Source organism: Cynocephalus volans, chromosome 1, assembly GCF_027409185.1.
Source record: "Cynocephalus volans isolate mCynVol1 chromosome 1, mCynVol1.pri, whole genome shotgun sequence".
NCBI classification, from domain to species: Eukaryota; Metazoa; Chordata; class Mammalia; order Dermoptera; family Cynocephalidae; genus Cynocephalus; species Cynocephalus volans.
Window position 1 is genome coordinate 302630276 of NC_084460.1, and position 20511 is coordinate 302650786.

The window sequence follows — 20511 nt, forward strand, 5'->3', positions numbered from 1 at the left end:
AGCCGAAAGGGAATTTCTGTTTCTGAAAGACCCCTGTGGCCACAGGTACTAGGGTGAGAAGGCTTGGAGGGTCCATCAAAGGGCCAGGTGGCCTGGTCGGGGATGGTGGCAGGGCTGGCGAGAGGGAGCCCAGGGAACGTGGGATCTGAGAGGCTGGGGGGCTGGACCACTCCATGTTACATGCATGTTCACATGTACGCCCTCCATGTACGTTTGAAAATAACATTTTCTTTTTTCAAGTTACGTGTTTTGAAATATACCTTTTAAATCAAATTTTACAAATACGTCATTCAAATATTCCACGTTCGATCTGTCTCCCAAATTTATCAAAGCTACGAGGGATGCGTGGAACGTTCCCACTTCAATTCTTTTGTCAATGTCTCTTTTATTTTTAATGGTCTTTGATTTGCAGATTTCTGTGACATGCTCTCCAGACTTTCAGGTTTCTCTGTGACCGTCGCCAGCATAGCACGGCCTCGTGTCCTGCTCAGTGCTGTTGGTCTTGAGTCTCACATCGTCCTGCGCGGACAGGACCCCCCACCCCCCACCCACTCCCCTCGTGGCCTCTGCAGTTTTGCTTTTTATGTTTTCAGCCTTCATCTCACCTGCCCGGCTTCGGTTTCCATCCCACCTTGGAGTCTTTGCCTTTCCAGGGGGAGTTCATCCCACCTGAAAGCTTTGTCACAGTGAACGTCCTGTTTCCCTCTGACCGCAAGGGGACGCTTGCTCATTTTCGTGCGTCCTGGCCGCTCCGTCTGTGCTGCGCTTTTGCACGAGGATCGCCGTTCGTCCCGTCCCTCTGGCGCCTGCACACCAGCCTGCCTATCCTCCCCACCTTGGCTGCCTCCCGGAGAGCGGAAGGGAGTGTCACAACACGTTTGAAGCATTTTCTTTTCTGATTTTCAATGTTAAGTGTCAATGTGTCGTCCATCCTGCTGCGCTCAGCAGTCCCTTAGTGGCCGGGCCACGACCCCATCCTGCACCCCTCCACTGTGCCTGGGGAGCTCAGGGCTCTTGCTGCTCAGGAGAACTTCCTCGCCGGGGACCTGCCGTCCCCAGACCCGGCTCTGTGTTCTCCTGCCTGTCCCCATCTTTCTCCTGTGCCGGTGGGCGAGCATGGGGACGCGCCTGCCGGTGGGTTTGACGTCCCTTCTGTCGTACGTGGACCCCAGGGCTCTCCACCACAGCAGCCCACACTGGGAGTACTAGTTTGAGAATGCTGCGCAACTAGTCACCACAAATTGACGACTTACCCCCCTTTTGAGCTCCCGGTCCCGTAGGTCAGAAGTCGGCCATGGTATGGCTGGGTCACCCCTCCGGGTCTCACACTCCAGGCGTGGGCGGCGCCACGTCCTCACCTGAGGCTCTGGGAAGAATCTCCTTCCCGGCTCATCCAGAGTGTTGGCAGAGTCCAGGTCCCTCAGCTGCAGGACGGAGGTCCCGTCTCCTGGCAACCGGCCGAGGGCCACTCAGCTCCTAGAGGCCGCTCCCAGCTGCCAGTCCCCAGCCTCCAACTCTGGGCCTTCCCACGGGTGGTGTCACAGCACCGCGGCCGCAGCTGGGTCCACACGCCTCAGACCTCCCTGCTTCCTCCTCCGCCACCAGCATGAAGGGCCCCATGAAGGGATTCGATTAGGCCCTTTGGTTAACTCGGAGTGGACTGACAAGCAGCCTCAATCACATCCACCGCCTTGTCACCATGTAACCCAGTGTCATCTCAGGACGGCGTCGGGCCTGCCGCACGTGCTTCTAGCAGTTTGTTAGACATTTCAGCTGCATCCTTGTCACCCATGGGCCTGACCAGGCAGGGCAGGCTCCCCTCCTGCCTCCCCTTGGAGGGCCCCGCTTCATTGGATTCCAGCTCCTTGTTTGCCCTCTGACCTCCATCTCAGGTGGGGTCAAGAACGTGAGGATGTCCCTGGTCAGTGCCTTTCTTCAAGTGCCAGCCAGAAGGCCCACTTGTCTTTGGAATCCAGAGGCGTGGCTGAGACGGTGGCCTGCTGTTGCCCCTCGTTATTTTTGGCCGTCCTTGGCGAGCCCCTCCACTGGCAGGACCAAGTCCACCTTCTTCCACTTTAGAAACTCCTCCCCTCCCGCTCCTCTGGCCTCCGTCCTGATTCTCAGCATCCCAGGGCGGGCTCCTGCGGCCTGTCCCCCCTGCTCCGGTCTTGCATTTCTCCTGCTTAGAACTTGGGGACCTTCTCCTGCTGGCTAGTCTGACTGCCGGTCCAGTGTGCTCCTCCTGTCCCGCCGTGTCCTCCAGTGAGTTTTTGTCTGGGGTTGTTTGCTCTCCGGCTCCTGCCCTGGTCTCACCTTGAGAATGTCAGTCAATAACTTCTCATGGGCATCAGCATTTCTTGCAATAAGTCTCTTTTCTTTTTAAGGAGAGACCCTCACTTCAACTCTCTCAAACCACAGTCGGCTGCTACTTCTTTCACAGTGTTTTTCCCTTGCATGTCTTTAGAGGGGCCTTCTGATCTCATGCAGAGTTGGAGTGGAGAGCAGCCCAGCAGGGACTTCGTGGCTCCTGTCCAAATATTTCAGTCCAGAGAGAAAGGTTCTAAGGTCCCACAGCCATGGAGAGTTGAGGGGAGCTGAGCAGAGTTGGGCAGCCGTGGGGAGCCGTGGGGAGCCGTGAGGCGCCAGCAGCAAAGGCAGAGTTGTCCCTTCCAAAGCTTTTCTGTGCAGGAGGAGGGAGGGCAGGGGTCCTGTTTTCCAGTGGCACAGCCGTGGTGGTGCCCTCTGCCTCCCGGGCCACTTGCCCGCCAGGTTTTGAAGGCTTCCTGGGCCCTTCCCCCACGGTGAGCCTCATCCCCCGAGGTCCTGGTGGGATAGCGATGTCCTGCCCCCTACACACACGCGCATCCCTGCAGCGCTCCGGCTCTCGCCCTCTGAAGCAGGGTACAGGGGCACGGGGGCAGTTTCCACTTTGGGTCTCCACACCTGACTGCAGCGGGCACCTCTGGATGTCATTCAGATCTTCTCCACCCATATTAATCATTCCACTTGAACTAGAATTTACTCAATTTTGGGGGGGGGAGTATGCTAAAATCTATCAGTATTGTTCAATTTTTTCTTATAATTCTGGCAAACTCCATTTCCCCTATTTTTAGGGCAAGTTGGTTTCACCCTCCCGGTCCTCGGTCTCCAGCTCTGAGGAAAGTTTTTCCCAATTTTTGTGCAGTAATCTGTTGGTCATTGTGGCGGGTGTGTGGCAGGGGTCCAGACACACCTGAGTCACCACCTCACCGGAGGCCCCCACTTTTGACAAACAGCAGGCCCAGCAGAGAGCTCAGGGCCAGTGTTTCCAGCCGGCTGGGGGGCTCGGAACGTGGCCAAGGCAGGTCAGGTCACTGGGACCCACAGGACAGGCCCGGCACCTCTCCCAGCTCTGCAAGACCACTGGCGTGTTTTACGCAACTTCTTTCACTTCCATGGACTCGTTTCTCCCCCATTTCATAGAAGCCGATGTGTTTGTCAAGAGAAAGTTAATTAAAAACATATTTTTCTAATTAAATGGTAGGCTGTGTTATGCAAACAGTGAGATTCTTGTTTGGGAGCGGATCCCTCCCCGTTTCCAGGGCTACCCTGGGAATTCAACAGAACAACACGGCAGAGCCGCCCGTGGCACTAGGACACGCGCCTAGTGCAAGGCCACAGCCGGCCTGAGCAGGAGGGAGGCGTGGCACTGCCCGCATCACCCATGCACCCTCCTCGTGCCCACCTGGAGGGGCCGCCCGCTGTGATCCTCGGATAGGCGCCGGGTCCCAGCCTCAGTGGACCAGAGGGGCTCTCAGCGCCCTTGCACTCTCACCCGGCCTCCTCCTTGCCCTGCGCCCAAGCACGCCACGCCCAGCTCCACCTGCCCCTCACACCCCTCATGCCAGCCCTGTGGCGCACCCTCCCCACCGGGGCCCAGACCGAGCGGCAGTCCCGGGTGCTAGAAGCAAAGTCCAGCACACAGCTGCTGGGGTTCCGCAGAGCAGCTCGGGTCGGGGCCCACACTGTGGATGCCGGGCTGCAGTTGGAGCTGGTTCCTCAAGTGTTGTCACAAATTTTTGCATCTGTAATTCCTTGATGGTGCCGTATTTTTCAGATTTCTTTGTGTTAAGATCATTTTGTTTTATAGAGTGAATTGATGAGGTTTACCATCCTCTCCCATCACGTGGAATAGTCAAAATGGCCCTGGAATTCAGTTTTCTTGAAAGGTTGACTGAACTTCCCTGTAAACACTGCAGCTTCTGTCACGGGAAATAACACGCCTTTGTTCCCTTCTCCGTCTTTTTCTGCCACAGGTCTGTTTCAGTTTTCCATCTCTTCTTGGGTCAGTTCTTGTCATTTGGAAGCAGGGCGTCCCTCCTGCATTTTTCAGCGCATTGCCAAGGACTTGCGCACTCCTGACATCATCTTATCTATGTACGTGCCAAGTTCCGTAGTCGGTCTGCTCTGTGCACATCGTTACATCTCACTTACGTACGTGGTGATACCTGTTTCTGGCTTAACGTTGGAGACTTTTGTTTGTTTCTCTTCATCTGACTCACCGACAGCTCATCTGTTTTGTTCCTCTTTTCAAAGAATCAACTTTTATCCCTTTTCTCCTTCCTGTCCAGTTTATTCGTCTCAGTTTTCATCTCTGCTAACATCCTCTTCTCATTGTCTTTTCTGTTGTCATTTTTTCTGATTTCTTAAATGAGTAAGTTAAGTGACTCATTTATGTTGGGCTTTCTCTTTCAGGAGGAAGAGAACATAACATGTCACGTTTTCCCTGGTTGTGATGTGTGTGTGTCCCGCAGGCTTTTCACATGAGTTCTTCTACTTTTTACTAGTTTTCTAGCAGTTTCCACTTTTATTTATTTTTAATCTGAGGGTTACTCAGAATAATGATTGCACATGTGTGGTCACTTTTTTTGTTTGCATCCAGTTTGGCTGAAGAGGCCATGGCTGGGCGGTGATGATGGTTTCCTTTTGATCAGCTTCTGGTCAGATCTTTGTTTATATTCCTGGTTTGTCAGTTGTTTGTTGGTTGTTTGCTTCTTTTGGTTTGGTTTTGTCTATTTGTTTGTGGTACATTTAGAGGAAAACTGGACAGCTGATTGCAAAGTTTGCAGGGAAGAATAGACGTTTGAGATTTTCCAAGAAAATTTTGAAAGAGAATATTAGAACTGACTATAATGCCAGTATGGTCAAAGCAAGAGGCACTGGCACAGGAGTGGACAGAGGTAAGCAGGACAGGACAGAAGCCAGAGGTGGTCCAGCCATCACGAACCGGCACCGGACCCCAGATTCCTGTCTGGGCCACAGAGTCCCACAGTGCAAAGGGAAGGGCTTCAGGGACTTTCCAGAGCTAGTTCTGTGACTGGCCTGAGGGCAGGACAGGGCAGCTCACCCATGCTGGAAGCCCGGCAGATACTTGCCAGAGGACGATTGAATGCATCCATTGTCACCCAGTGGGTAAAAGGTGTCAGGCTGAAACCCAGAACTGCAAGGGCCCAAAGGATGGTTTGGAGGTGTCTGTGGCCTGCTGTGCTCCTCTTCAGGCACATGCAGGATGTTTAATGAGACCTCCACCCCCTCCCCTGGTGCTTGACATATTTCCCAACCTCCACTCAGGGGAATTCCATGCAAGACCCTCATTTATAACAGCCCCATGGGGGGGCAGAGGGTGGCGTCTTAGGAAGTCCAGGCTACCCTCCCCCTCCCATCCTGTTTTTGCTCCTGACAAGAACCCTGTGAGAGTGCATCACACCCACACCACAGATGGGGAAACTGAGGCTGGAGCTCTGAGTTCCTGCCCGGAGCCCAGGCTGTTCCCTGCTCGGGCTCCCAGGGTGGGTGCCCAGCTCTGGGTGAGAAGGGCCACGTTTACTCTTTCCCGCAGCGGCTTACACCGCAGACTGAGCCCAGCGCGTGAGTCTTGCTGGGCCAACCCGCGCCTCATACGTAACAGGAATTAGGGTGAAAGGGACGCAGATGTGAGAATGGCACAGTGGGGCCAGGGGACGTTCACAGAGGGTGGACCATTCGATTATTATGGTAAATTTGAATTCCATGAAAGTGGAGTCATGAGAGAGAAGCACGCGCTCCCTGTCATTGGTTTGGGGCCTCTTAAAACTACCATGAAGTGTTCAGCCATACTTGAAGGAGACGCCTGCTTTTCTGCTGAAAAACGTGCACCCACAGAAAACGGTCATTTTCAAAGTTACGCGGAGGGTGAAACGTCACGATTTTAGGTGCAAGCATTGTGCTCCTCCCTTCCCTTTTTTAAAGTGATAAAGTGTCAGACATAAAAAAATAAGTGTTTGCGGACCCACCCGCCCCTCTCCCTGTCACCCAGCCTGAGCCGGCAAGGCCCCGGTCACTGCCCCTCCTCTGAGCTCGGTCCTACCCTGTGAGCAGACGCCACCAGCTCCAGCCTTTGGTGACAATCGGGCGGGAGAATGACAGGAAGATGCTTCAGACGGACAGCGCCCGGGAAAGGGCTGCTGTCGTGAATGACACATGCTTGCTGGCTGACGTGGGGACCCTGGCACCGTCGGGCGTCCGCTTCCTCATCCGGCACTCCTGTGCCCCCCACCCCCACCGGCCCTGCCTCCCCTCCCCCGGCCAGGCTCCTGGGAAGGGCCCCCCACCCGGTTCCCCAGCACCCTCAGCCCACCCCACAAACACACACACACACACCACACACACACACACAGACACACACACAGACACACACACACACAGAGACACACACACAGACACACACACACACAGACACACACACAGACACACACACACAGAGACACACACACACAGACACACACACACACACACAGACACACACACACACACCACACACCACACACACACAGACACACAGACACACACCACACACACACACACACACAGACACACACACACACAGAGACACACACACACAGACACACACACACCACACACACACACACACACACGTGCGAAGGTCTCCAGCCGTCTGGCCCCGTCCCGAGGTCCTTTTGGGATCTGTGTCTACCTGGCCTCTCCCTCGCTCCTGAAGCCCTCCCCTCCGGCCTCACATACCCGCTTGGCCTGGGACCGCTTTGCTTACCCTTCTCCTCTCTTTCCAAGGCAGACCTTCCCTCCCCTGGCCACCAGTGCCCTGGGCGTGGCTGTGGCCGAGCCCCCCAGAGCCACCAGACTGACCCCTCGAGACTGCACTCTGAACCTTCACCCTGCACGTGCACCCCTGCCCTGCCTTCCCGTCGCAGCACACCCAGGGTCTGAGCCTGGGAGTCCTTGGGACACGGCCTGCCCCTCGTCCCCCGCTCTGGCCCCTCCAATCTGTTTCCAACTTCCTCACCACATTCTTCCACTTCTGGCCCCAGAGTCCACGCCACCATAGTTCTCGCGTGGACAGCCGCCGTGGCCTCCTGACTGTCTCCCCTCTGCCCTCCCGTTCAGCCATCCACAGCCCAAGCAGGTGGGGGTTGTGATTTTTCAGAGTCCACAGTCCCCAGGAGAGCTGGCCATGTCTCCCACAGAACACTCATGAAGGTTCAGAAGCTGGAGACCCGCCAGCGCCTCACCGGGCCAGGCTGCAGCCACTGGCGGACGCACGTTTCCAATGCTGGCCTCGACACAGGGGCTCCTTCATGCACCCACGAGAGTCCCTGAGCCCCACAACATGCCCGCTCTGGGGCTCAGGGACACGACAGGCAGTGTCCTCCCCCATGGAGGGCTCAGGACAGAGGGTGACGGGTGCTGCTACAGAACAGCAGTGGGGACAAGGTGGACAGTGCAGCGTGGTGACACGGGGCAGCCAGCACAGTTGGGCCATTAGACAAGAGCATGGCGGTCTATGCTCCACATAGAGGGGCAGCCAGGGCAAGGCCCTAAGGCAGCGGCTGGCACGCAGCCTCATGTGACAGCAGGCAGGACCGCAGGTGAGCATGGAGTTCGAGGAGGTGGCGAGTTACCAGGTTAGTTTTCATCCTGAGAGCGATGGGCAGGCTCAGAGCAGGGAGTGGCACGACCCGACGCGTGGCCAAGTGTGTTCTCAGGCCACAGGTGGGCCTGCCTGGTGACAGTGGGAGCAGGGCTGTCACAGGTGCCCAAGCAAACAATGATGGCCTAGGCAGGCCGAAGGCAGAGGAGCCAAGAGGAGGGAGAGGAGGGCGCTGCACCATCCCAGGTTCTGGGGCTCCTGAGTCCTGAGCTCGGTTGGGGCCCAGCTCTGTCCGAGCTGCCTGTGGGGTAGGGAGGGGGCTGCAGGGGACACGGCAAGGCCAGGAGCTCAGGCAGGAGAGCACGTGGGGACAGGGTGGGGAAGCAGGGCCTGAACCATATGGGCTCCGTGAGCCTCGGGGAGGGCTATCATGGTCTTTATTCCAAGGACAGTGGGGGCCACTGAGGCTAGAAGCAGGGACCGACGCTGCAGGTGTTTTCTGAGGCCCTCCTGACCCCCGTCTCAGGTTCCTGGGGGGTCCACACACCGTCAATTTTACGTTACAAACATAAGATGCCTAATCAGTGCACATTATGTCGTACTTGAGTACTGCAGGACAGTCTGGGCAGATGCCCTGTGCCACCCGTTCCCCTGGAGTGCCCCCCACTCCACTGTCTCAAGGCGGGCCCTGTGTCTCCCTCCGGCCAGGAGCAGCTGGACACCCTGCACCAGGCCCTCGACGAGAGCAGGAGGCACAGCCAAGGCCTGGCCGAGAAGGGCAGGCTGCTGGAGGAACAGCTCGCCAGCCTGCAGCACCAGTGCCAGCAGGCTGAGGGATCACTGCAGCCCCTGCGGCAGGTGAGGGGCCCCCAGGAGGGCAGGGCACATCATCCCCAGGAGGTGGTGAGTGGGCTTACAGGGAAGAGGCCCTGCATTCCTTTACCTAATCAGCTCCTCAGCATGGCAGGAGGTCTAGGAAGATGCTGCAGACAGGTGTGCAGACCTGCAGTCTGACAAGTACCATTAAATCCCCAGCTGACAGGTAGGGAAACTGAGGCTAGAGTGGGCCACAGAGAGCAGAGAGCTGGATCTGTCCTCCACAGTAAACACCCCTGTGACAGAGGGGTCTATTGTGGACGCAGTTCGACCTGCACTGTGGCCCAGAGCCAGCCTCAAATGGAACACGTGCTAGCAGAAGCCGGGGCCCTGGCTCCCTGTCTCCCTGGCCAATGCACAGGGTCCTTGGGTGCAGGTGCGGGGGTGTTGGCCACATGGCGAGCAGGAGGCGGCGGGGGCACGGCGCGCCCTGCGGGAGCAGACAACACTGCACACAGTGACACTGCACACTGAGTGGCCCAGCTGCGGGGGGAGCTCGTGGCAGTGCACGTGCATCTCACCCAAGTATGCAGCTGTGGCCCGCAGGGAGGGGACAGGGACCAAAGGGACAGGGAGTTCCCGGTGAGGGCCCAGACTGGGCAGCTAGGGGGAGGCTCTTGACTCGGGGGACTTCTGCATCTGCACCTGCTGCTGGGATGACACCAAGGTCAGTGTCAGCCCCAAGTAGTATGTCCCTGCGTGGGGACATACCTTGGCTCTCCTTGGAGAGGCACCGGGGGTCACGGTAAATCCTCTAGCTTTGCCACCAGCATCTTAGCCCCGGTAGTATGGAGCTGTGTGGCTGGGCACGCCATCTGCCTTTGCAGCCCCAGACTGCCTGGCTCATGGTGGGAGCGGCCCCTGCCTCAGAGGGTGCCTTGTGGGTGGGGCGACAGGTGAAGTAGGTGGGAACAGCCCACGTAGGTGCTGGACAAAACTGGCTTCGTGGGCCGCTCCCGTCCTGAATGTCACGGGGACAGTAAACACTGAGCCCTGGGGAGGGGCCAGGCAGACAAGGTCAGCCCACACAACGAGACCAGGAAAACCTCGTGCTCGAGGGGTGAAGTCCAGTCACCCAGTCCTGGCACCCCAGCTAACCTCTCAGCACAGGTCGGGGTGCCACCCAAAGAGGTCGGCAAATGCAGACAACTGTGCCCAGGTGTGGGGCAGGGCAGCGGGAGGGCAGGCCAGAGACGTGCAGGAAAAACGGGACCGAGGCTGAGGGCCGGACCCATCCCTGGGGTCCCGCCGGTCAGTGATGCTGGCAGCTAAAGTCTGTTCCCAGGTGTGAGTGGACCCAGTCCCCACATACGACACCAATCAAACAGCCATTTGGGTTGAAATCAGGGGTGGGGTTTGGCCCAGTTTGACTGACAGGGAAACAGGCCTAGAGAGAGGGATGGAACCAGGAGGAACTTCTCAGGGCCCCAACCCCAGTCATCACTCCTCGGGCCCCTCCAGTGGCACCTGCTGTGCACAGACCCCACCGCCACATCACCTGAGAGGGTCTCTGTTCTCCACACTAGCCCCCAGCCAGGCACCCGCACTTGTGGTCTCGCCACCCCCGCAGAAAGGGGTGGGCACAGGCAGGCGTCCCCACGTGACAGGCGAGGGCTGGGTAGGCAGGCGGTCCCAGCTGCATGGTCCCAGCCACGTGGTGGCCTCACGCTGACCCCTTTCTTGTGGTTGTCTTCGGCATCACGTCTGCACCATCCACGCGACTGTGCTCCTCCCTGATAGACAGAAACGATGGCCACGCCGGGCCGGCACGCTGGACGCCGCTGTTTCCACAGTATTGGTCATTTAAATGATCCCATGGTGCCACCCAGACCCCGAGAGGAGACAGCGTGTGGCTCACAGACTGGCGTGGGCAACAAAGGCTTGGGCCCCACCTGTGGATCCAGAGGATAAGGTGGGGTGGGCCCGGTGGCCCAAGGCCAGAGTCCCCACAGATACTATGCCCACCTCCCCTTCTGGAGGGGCCGCCCCTGCTCAGCACCCCCAGGCCCATTGCCCACTGTCCAGGTCTCCTCACGCGAGCCCCACCCCTGCCCCTCCTGGCTACCTGTCCTGACACCCCGCCACACACAGTCACAGAGCGGCCGCTGAGGTCATAGGCCTGGAAAGCCAGGCCTAGGGTCCGGCCAGCGCCAGGCCTCCCGCCCTGTCTCCGTGCCCTGGTGGTCCCTGTGTCTGTCCTCAGAAGCCTTCTTCCCTCTCTCCCAGAGGCGGATGGGGCGTGGGAGGGACAGAAAGTTCCCATGTCCTTGAACCTTCTGTCCATGGAGCCTGGTGGACAGTCCCTTGTCCCTCCACCACCCATGCTGCCAAGGCACTGCAGGAACAGGGAGGGGCACCTGGTGCAGCCCACCCAGGCTGGCCCCAGCAGCGCAGGCTGAGCCAGGCTGCGGGCCCCCTTCAGAGGTGGGCAGGGGGCTCCAGAGCAGGACAAAGGGGACGGGCCCATGGGACAGGGTGGTGGGAGGGTAGGACAGCATTTGCTGAGCTGGCATCCTTGCGTCCTGGGCACCTGACCCCAAAGGGCTCGGTGTCCCCACCTACAAACTGGGAAAGGCAGGTGTACTCGTGTTGAAGGCACTGGGGGCCTCAGGCATGAACCGCCAAGCAGGGCGGCCATTCCCAAGGCCTCGCTACTGCCTGCACAGGCCCCACAGCCCAGCCCGCTGAGGCCAGCAGGCCAGGACAGTCATGAAAGCTGCTGGCCTCCTTGTCCCCGGGGCCACCTGCCCTCCCAGGGAGGCAGTCAGCCATGGAGTAGAGCCACCAGGACCCTGCGCTTTCCCTGAGGGCGGGTGCAGCCCTGAGCTGTGGGCGCTGCTGTGGGGCGGGCGCGGGGGCAGCAGGCCTGGCCGCGAGGGCACCGCCCGGAGGCAGCAGAGCCAGCCGTGGGCACGGCCCGCCGCGGTCCTGGAGCCCGGGTGGGGGAGGGAAGGAGCAGCTAATGAGTTCCAGGAGGTCAGCTGTGAGGGGCCCACAGACCATAAACCCTTTATTGGTGTCTCAGGAGGGGAAACCCGGATGTGGCCGTTTGTTTATTCTGGATCTCACTTCTCTCTCCTCTTTATAACGTGCACTTCCAGGACTGTAACTGGAGTTTTAAAGAAACAGGGCTTCCTTTTTCAGCGCAGGGGACTCTGTTTTTCTCAGTCCTGACGAATAAAAGAATCCTTAGTTCTGTAAAGCTCCGACCCTGACCCCGTAATTACACCCACACGAACCGTCCACCGTAGCTCAGGCCCTGAGACCCCAGGCCCACTCCAGCCTAGGCCAAGGGGGCACTGACCTGAGACTGCCAGGCCTGGTGGGCACTCCAAAGTCACTGCCCCCTTCCCAGAACGTGGACATGGCCCCAGCAGGCAGAACCCACAGGGCCAGGCACAGCAGGGATTGCAGAGGTGGCCGTGGAGGTTTGGTTCCAGCCCTGCCTCTCTGAGGCCAGGGCCTTGGGGAAGGGGACATCATGGGATCCCGTCCACAGTGCGCACCCACGAGGTGTGCCCCAGGTGACCCAGGGTCCCCAGCAGCAGACTCTCAGGCCGACGGACAATGCTCCTGTTCTAGTGCTGCTCTCTCAGAGAGAGAATTCTGAGATTCAGTCCCTTCCTCCAGAGCAACATCCATAAGCGGACACTGACGATGATTGTTTCCTGGTGACCTTCCCTGGTATTTAACCTGCAGCTCATTCCTCCTGCCCTGGGCCCGTTGCGGTGGAGATGGGTGACTAAGGGGGGGCTCTGCTGGGGCAGCTGCAGCCCGTGAGGTGGACAGACGTTGGGGACAGTGATGCCAATGCCACAGGCTTGTTGGGACTGAGTCAGCGAGTGTGCCCAGCTTGCAGGGCTGGTGCCTCTACGAGCTCAGCAGACCCTGAGTGCAGAAGGCAGGCGTGGGGGTGGGGATGGGGCCGGGGATCGTGGCTCATAAGGCCTGGAGGAGCTGGGAGGGGCCCTGTAGGGTAGGTCCTGGGATGCCACCCTAGGAGATGTAGAGTCCTCTGCTGAGGATATCGATGGGGACCTCTGCTGGTCTGAAGCAGGATGGGGACATGGCCTGTGCTCCTCCTTCAGCTGTCACTCTAACTGCAGAGGCCAATGGACCTAGGTGGGGCCAAGTGTTCTGGCCCAGGGCAGTGCCCACCCTGGCCTCACTGCTTTCAGGGGGTTCAGAGCCCTTCCCAGAAGCACCCCCATGCTCCCCAGAGGGAAGGCTGGCCTGACCTAACACTTCTGCCAGAAGCCACAAGTTCTGTCCCCTAGGCTCTCTGCAGGCAAAGCAGGAGATGCTGAGGAGGGAGGGGTGTAGTGAGGTTCGGGGCTGAGAAGGAGCAACTGGACCAGCTCCTGAGCAGCCCCTGAAGCAGAGCCAGCAGCTGCCGCTCAGCTAGACCGGTAGAGCTCCATGAACCCCAGCCTCGGGGGTGGCCCGGGGTGGGCTCCAGATGGGAATGGGTCCCTCAGAGTGTGCCAGTGTGCCTCTGTCTCATGCATGCATGCACATGCATGTGTACGCACACACAGAAAGGGCAGCTGGACCCACTTCTACATGTGATGGATGCAGGGACGAAGGCCAGACAGCAATGGGGTCCACTCAGGGTCACACCAAGGTCTCAGGCAAAGCTGGAACCAGGACCAGGGCTTCTTGGGCCCACCTGGCATTCTGTCCAGGGCCCCTCCCTCACCTGAGACTTTGAAGTCCTCATGGAAGTGGTTGGGGGCCTCGTGAGCCAGGCCTGGGCCAGAAGAGGGGGGCCAGACAGGCCTAATGGGCATAGCCAAGGCTGCCGCCCATGTGGGGGGTGGGGTCCCCTGAGGGCCAGGGGCCTGACACACATGAGAGGGTCCTCAGAGGCTTCAGTCGCTTTTTCCACCATTGTACAAACCCTCCATCCCCACACAAGGAGCTGGCAAGGGGGGTATGGGCAAGAACCACCCTCCGATGTCCTCGGGAACCCCAGCCTGGCCCAGGAGAAGCTGGACGCCATTAGAACAGATTTCAGGTTCTCCCTGGAGGCCTGCAGCTTGGGCTGTGGCCCAGCCAAAGCCCTGAGCAGACTGCTTGAACCCCAGGCCCATGGGCTGAATGTGCGCTAAACCCCAGGTCTGCCCCCCAGTCCCAGGCCAGGGCCAGCACTCAGCAGAGGGCAGTGGGACCCACAGAGGAACAGCAGCCCTCGAGTGGGGCGGGACACCCCCTGGCACTCCTGTCCCAGGACCCTGCAGCCCTCGCGTGAGCAGCTGGCAGGGAGGTGCCTGAGTTCTCTTTCCAGGCCCAGACAGTGCAGCTGCAGCAGGCCCACGCCCAGCGGCTCCAGGAGCTGGCTACCCGCACCAGCAGGACCTGGCTGTGGAGGCCGAGTAGCTGCAGGGGGCCCAGCTTCAGGCTACGCAGGCCCTGGAGTCCCACAAGCAGACCCACCAGCGGCGGGCAGGGTGCTGGAGGAGCAGGTGGGGGTGGGGACGTGTGGGTCTGCATGCCCACAGCAGCCCCCTGCAGGGGTGATTGCCCGGCCTCGGCTGCAGTCCTCCGGTTCCAGGCACTCTCCACACTTCTGCCCCGCCTGGGCACACAGCCGTGGTTTATCCAACACCTCCCTGACAGGCGGAGCATGGATTCTGGGACAGGTCACAATGCTCTCTGTGCCTCCATTGCCCCATCTGTAAAGTGGGGTGGTGAGGACAGTTCCTGCCAGAGGTCACCACAAGACTGAAAGGTCACCGCACAAAGTGCTGAGACAGTGCCTGGCACACACGCTTGCAGCAGAGGTGCCCCTGCACCTGCCCTTCAGAGTCACAGAGGGAAACCAGTGGCACATGCAGGGACGAGGCAGGCACACCATGTGGCGAGGAAGCACAGGAGAGTCTCAGCGTGCATGAGCAGCCCACACCTGCACACAGCACACACCTGCACACAGCACACACCTGCACACAGCCACACCTGCACACAGCACACACCTGCACACAGCCACACCTGCACACAGCCACACCTGCACACAGCCACGCCCGCACACGCCTGCGCCTGGGACAGGGCCTTACAGCCAGCTGGTCAAATCCCACATGTTACAGATGAGGAAACTGAGGCACAGAGAGGTGCAGTGACTGCCTGGTGTCATCCCCAAGTTAGCGTTCTGCCCCGCCAAGCCACATTTGCTAAATTGATAAGAAAAGGAACATCTGTTTCCCTGTCATTCTGAGAGCTTTCACGGCCTGAATAGAAGGAGGTCTGTCCACTATGGGTGTGTGATTGTCTCGGTCCCTGGGACCCCACAGATGGGTGTTCACGACAAGAGGTGGGACTCTGCATCTCCTGGCTGCCAGTGAGTCTGTCTGTCCATCTGCCTCATGTTTCTCTCCCACACATGCCACCGCTCCTTGGGAGCTGTGGACTGCCAGCCCTTCCTGCCACAGACTTCTCCAGGCCCCTGTGCCTGGTGGCCCTGGCCAGGGCCTGGCCCACCCCCCTGAGCCCTTGTCCTGCCCTTGTCCTGTCCAGCCTGAAGGAGCAGCTGGACCAGGAGGTGCAACGGCAGCAATGAGGGCCCAGACAGCTGGGGCACCTCTGCTGGGAACACTGATGCCTTGTGCTCTGCATGAGAGGAGCCAAGCTCAACTGGGGTGGGCGTGACACAGGCAGAGGGTGCAGGCAGCCACTCCCCGGCCCAGCCCTCATTCCCAGGGGTCCTACGGCAGCGGGCACCCTCTGATGCCTCTGCCTGCAGAGCTCCTGCAGTCCTCGGGGACCTCGGCCTCTGGTTGGCGCTGACCACGCTGCGGGCACTCCTGTCCAACACCCCCTGCCCCAGCGCCTCCCCACAGCCCGCACGGGGCCTGGCACTCAGCCTCCACCTCAGACACACTGATCTGGCCAGACCCCCACGGCCAGGCCCTGTCAGGCCGGCGTTCTAGGCCACAGGCTGCATTCTGTGCCCTCAGCTCTGTAAACACGGGAAAACACGTGGAAAACATTTCCACCAACTGGAGCCAAAAACATAATGTCCTGCAAGGCCAGCCACCACATCCCCACGTCCAGAGGCTGCGGAACCTTCCGGATCCAGGAACTGCAGGCCCGACACGGTGGCAGGTGGCTGGAAATGACTCAGATGCAAGTCCCCGTGACTCACCAGCCATGAGAGGCAGTGGAGTGTAAAATTTAAAGTTGTTCCAGAGCCTCCTGCTTTCCCAGCCTGTGAAGGCCGGGAAAATCCCCGTGGGAATCAGCCCCGGTTGCTGCGGAGACCAGGGCAGACATCTTGGGCTCACCTGGTAGCATTTGTCCTCGTTTCCCCATTGGCATTGGCCACAGTGGTTTGTTTTCCTCTCCAAATGGCCCCTTTTGTTTTGTAAGTGGCACATTTACAATACCTGCGAGGCACCAGCCAGCCCAGCAAATGCTCGCGTGCACCACGATGGCTGGCTTGGGGCTTCTTCTCACCCTCCAGGACCCTGGCGTGGGGCTGGGAGCACCAAAAACTCATGGAGCCCACCCCACCCATCGCTGCAAGCCACGGTCCACACGTGTGACAGCCTTCACCTTTTTCAAGATCAGTCTAGGACTCAAAATCGGCCGTCCCGCCAGGCCTCGTTTTCTGGCTGATGTAGTGCTGGAGTCGCCGTGTGGTGCAGAATCCACAGCCAGAAAGAGGTGGCCACAGACTCTGTTCTGCCTCTCAGCTCTGCCTGGCTGTTGGTGGCTGTGCTGAGAAGGATTCTGAAGCTCAGCCCAGTTCTGAGGGGAAGAGCATGGTGACCTAGCAGCAATGGCCACTCTGGGCAAAGGAAGAGTTGGTGGTGGCATAGATGCCCTGACAGGTGCCCACCAGCAGTGGCCCGTAAGGGCAAACAGCAAACTCACGGAGGCTAGCAGGCAGGCCCGCTGGGAGAGGTTCTGCAGGACGGGGAAGGGCAGGCCACGGAGGGACAGCACGTGGTGCTCAGGGCCTGTAATGGACGTGTCCTTTCCCTTCCTCCTCTCCCTGCTCAGCAGTTTCCTCGTGGACGACCCTCCACTCCACACTCCCAGCAGAAAGACCTGAGGGAGGTCGGGGAGGAAGGACCCAGAAGGTAGAGCTTCCCACGTGGGGCAGGAAACAGGGCATCAGCCCGGCCAGCACCCCGTGCGGGGCCAGTGTGTGTCCTCCAGCTGCCACACCCATGCCATCCTCTGCATCCCTGCGGTGCCCGTTGGTGCCACCTGTGGGACTGATGCCCTGGCACAGGGCAGGCACCAAGTAGATGCACAGAGTGAGCGTGAACGTGCTTCAGTTGGGAGGGTCCGAGGTGGTCTCTCGGTGTTAAAACGAAAGCCACCTGTAATTGACCAACTTGCTCACTGGCGATTTCGTGATCCTCCTACCTTGGCTGCCCATGGGGGACATTCGGAGTGCCGGGGGGGTCTCTGAGGTTTCTGCTTTTTAACAAATCACTGAATCAGTGTAAGAAATATTGTTTTTACTTATTCAACATACAGGCGAAGATCTAGGAAAAGAGGATTTTTCTAACGGGAATAAACTGGCATTTTCTTAAACATTTCCAGCACTGATTGCGTGGGCCTCTGTGTGCATTAGAGTCTGACAACTGCTGAGACCCCTTGTGCCTGCGGACTCGTCCTCACACCAGCCCTCTGGGCACCTGGTTTGCAGGTGAGGAGAAGGCCTTGCTCCTGGACCGGGGCTGCACAGCTCATCAGCAGGAGGTGGGGTCTTGCAAACTCCACAGCTGACAGTGGGCGCAGAGTCGTGTTAAGTAGAGGTCAGAGTTGTGCCAGCTGTCCCGGGCGTGGGGAAACCGGTGCCCCCCGGGACTGGAGCCCAACCTGCCCCCTCTGTGGAGGTGAGGCCCAGGGAGGAAGGAGCTGGGCTGGGGGCCAGTTCGGGTGGGCAGGGAGGGTGAAGGGGACTGGACTCCTGCCCCATGCCCTCCCCAGACTCTAAGGGGAAAGGACCGTGGGATGGCCCCACAGTGACCTGCCTCCTGCCCGGCCCTGCTCCCTGGAATTCAGGAGAAGGCACACAACTTTCTCCCACTCTCACCCAACTTGGAGACCCCTGCCCGTTATAGGCCCAGCCGGCCTCGGATAGGGGCACCAGCTCTGCCCGTCGCCAGCTGTGCAATCCTGGGCAGGCTCTCTAGACCTCAGCTTCCTCATCTACAGAGTGGGGTACCCCAGCCCCAGAGAGGCATGGTGAGCCCTGCATGGGGCATCGCCAGCACTGTCACCCTGCAGCTGTTGCTGCTCTGGGACCGCCGTGTTGGTCTTCCTGTGCCATCCTCAGCCTGTGGAGTAGCCTCAGCCACAGTCTGACAGAGATGGACGAGGCTGCCTGCAGGAGGCAAGTCTCTCGTCACCGCAAGGGCAGCAAGAGCCCTTGGCCCTCCTGTCGCCGCATTTCTAGTGCCTCCCTACTTTCTCTAAATAAAGCAGTGCACATCCTGGGAAGTAAATGTTGAGCCCATTCTGATCATTTCCCTAAGATCAGCAGCAGAAGTCCCCTCAAGGGTGTGCACGAGCTCCGTGTGCATCCAGGGAAGGCCATGGGAGGGCTGTAAGCCCCTCCCCTCTTTGCCTCAGTGGGCCAGCTGCACCAGGGCCCCATCCAGCCTCACAGGACAGTGACCAGGTGGGCTGGGCCAGGGGTGTGCCTCTGCAGGGGCCAAACCCTCCCTGCCCTCTGGTCCCTGTGCCTCCCAGGCCTCACCCCGGAGCGGTGCAGGTTTACCTGGACTGGAACTTCTGGTTGTGCCCACATGGTGGGACCAGCTGCTCTGGGGGGACCTGTACTCCACCAGCCACTCTTGGGTGGGAAGGAAAGCTGGGGGTGGGGTGCGGCCAGCCAGCCCCTGCCCCTGGCCTGTGGAGACCAGCTGACCAGGCCCAGCCCGACCAGGTGTGGGGTGGGGAGGGCCTGCGTGGAGCCCACGTCCTGGGGCATCCCGGGGACGTCTCCCTCCCGGGGCTCCCCCACCTAAACTGCACACACACACACAAGCCCTAAATTAAAATGTCCCAGGCCTGTCAGGGAGGCTCGGGTTTCTTGGCCACAGAACATGAGCCTGCTTGATAAAACAATTTTGGTTTTGATAAATGTGGATTTTCTGTGGCAGAGACAAAGGCGCCCTTGAGTCCGGAGGGGAGCCTAAAACAGCACATTGCTGAAAAGTATTTCCTGATAATATTTTTAGCACCTGAAAAAAAACATTTTTTTCTTTTTGCCTGCGGAGTTGTGTGTGTGTTTTTTTTAATGAAATGTAATGCCCAGCAGCAGCGAGGCCCCGTGTTAACCCCCGGTTTCCCAGGTCCCACTGAACATGGGCATGGGTGTGGGCCCTGAAGGGTGAGCAAGGCATGTCTATGGGCCAGGCCTCTGTGGGGGCTGCAACCTGAGGGTCTTGCCCGCTGCTGGCCCCAGCCCAGACCCACGAATGCAGCTCCCTGGGATGGGTCTTAGGCATGGACCAGCACACCGCCACGCCTGGACAGTCCTTCACTCAGCCATCTACTGAGCAGCGCTGTGTGCCTAGGGTAGACCCAAGCCCAGCCCAGAGATGGGTCTTTTTCAGGGTCCCCTGGGGCGTGTGTGTAGGAGAAGGTTAACAGTGCTGAGGAGGGCAGCCTGCTTGGGGAGGCAGGAGGTGGGCTAGCTCCAGGAGGGGTCAGAGGGCAGGCCCTGAGCCCCTCGGTGGTACTCCGTGGGCAGGAAGGCATGTGCCACATGACCCAGCCTAGGGCTCTCCAGCAGGGAAGTCCCACTCCAGGGGCTGGTGCTGCTGCTGCCCTTCCCCCGCAGGGAAGGAACCAGCAGAGGGTAGAGGGTTGCCAGACTGTCACAGGCAAAAAGACAATTTGGAAGGTGTGTCCTCCAGGGAGTCCCTGCAGTGCTGAGCCTCCTGGTGGCTCTGTTTTCAAGGCTGCCCGGAAGGGGCCTTGTCCTGACCCCTCCCCAGCCTTTGCCAGCGAGGCGCAGGGAGCGGGCCATGCCCAAGCAGCCGAGGCTGCCACGCCTCTCCTTCTACCACTGCCCCCACCTGTCTGCACCGGGCCTGACTCTGAGCTTCACGACCCCCTTCCCATTGGCAGCCGAGCCAGCTGGGCGTGAGGAAGGGTTATGGCAAATCCGCGAGTGTGTGTGAATGAGCGAGTGTGCAGGTGCAAATGTATGTGCACACGTGAGTGTGAGGAGTGGGGACATGGTCCTTCCTGCCCACGTTCCTACAGTCACACATCATCTCTGGCTTTTTCCCCTCTAAAGATGGAAAGCCTTGACTTTTCTAGTCCTTAATTTCTTGGAACTATGGTTGTGCCACTGTCCAGGGAGTCCCAGAGCCATGAGCCTGGTCCCAGGGCTGACCCTCCCAAAGCTGACTGTAGGACAGAGCCCTTCACCTCCTCAGCCTCAGTTTACCCCTCTGCAAAACAGTTTCACTATATCAAACAGGGTGGGACTAGGTCAAGGTGCAAACTTTAAGGAGGTGCACACTTTCAGGGTTGGGCCAGTGCAGGGTCTGCCCCCAACAGTGTGCGCCTCCTTAAATACTGTGCCTGGCCCCGATACCAAATCTAAAGGGTCGTGAACATCAGAGTGAAAACTCCAAGCACAGGAGCTGTGTGAACCAGTAACCCACAGCATCACACTCACATGTAGAGCCCTGCCACTGTTCCTTAAAAATAATATTTAATGTTCCTTGCTCATTGGAGAC

The 20511-nt window shown here is 59.1% G+C and overlaps 1 protein-coding gene across 1 annotated transcript in view; it reads left to right on the forward strand.

The window, feature by feature from the left end:
- The window catches only part of CROCC2 (ciliary rootlet coiled-coil, rootletin family member 2), a 68478-nt gene extending 48568 nt beyond the window's left edge, over positions 1-19910 (forward strand). The window contains 11 exon segments of the mRNA XM_063087083.1: positions 8633-8782; positions 13089-13114; positions 13116-13186; positions 14056-14142; positions 14145-14265; positions 15311-15346; positions 16883-17058; positions 17457-17509; positions 17969-18064; positions 18506-18613; positions 19722-19910. Coding sequence (XP_062943153.1) covers positions 8633-8782; positions 13089-13114; positions 13116-13186; positions 14056-14142; positions 14145-14265; positions 15311-15346; positions 16883-17058; positions 17457-17509; positions 17969-18064; positions 18506-18613; positions 19722-19910 — 1113 coding nt within the window.
- Positions 19911-20511: the final 601 nt, after the last annotated feature.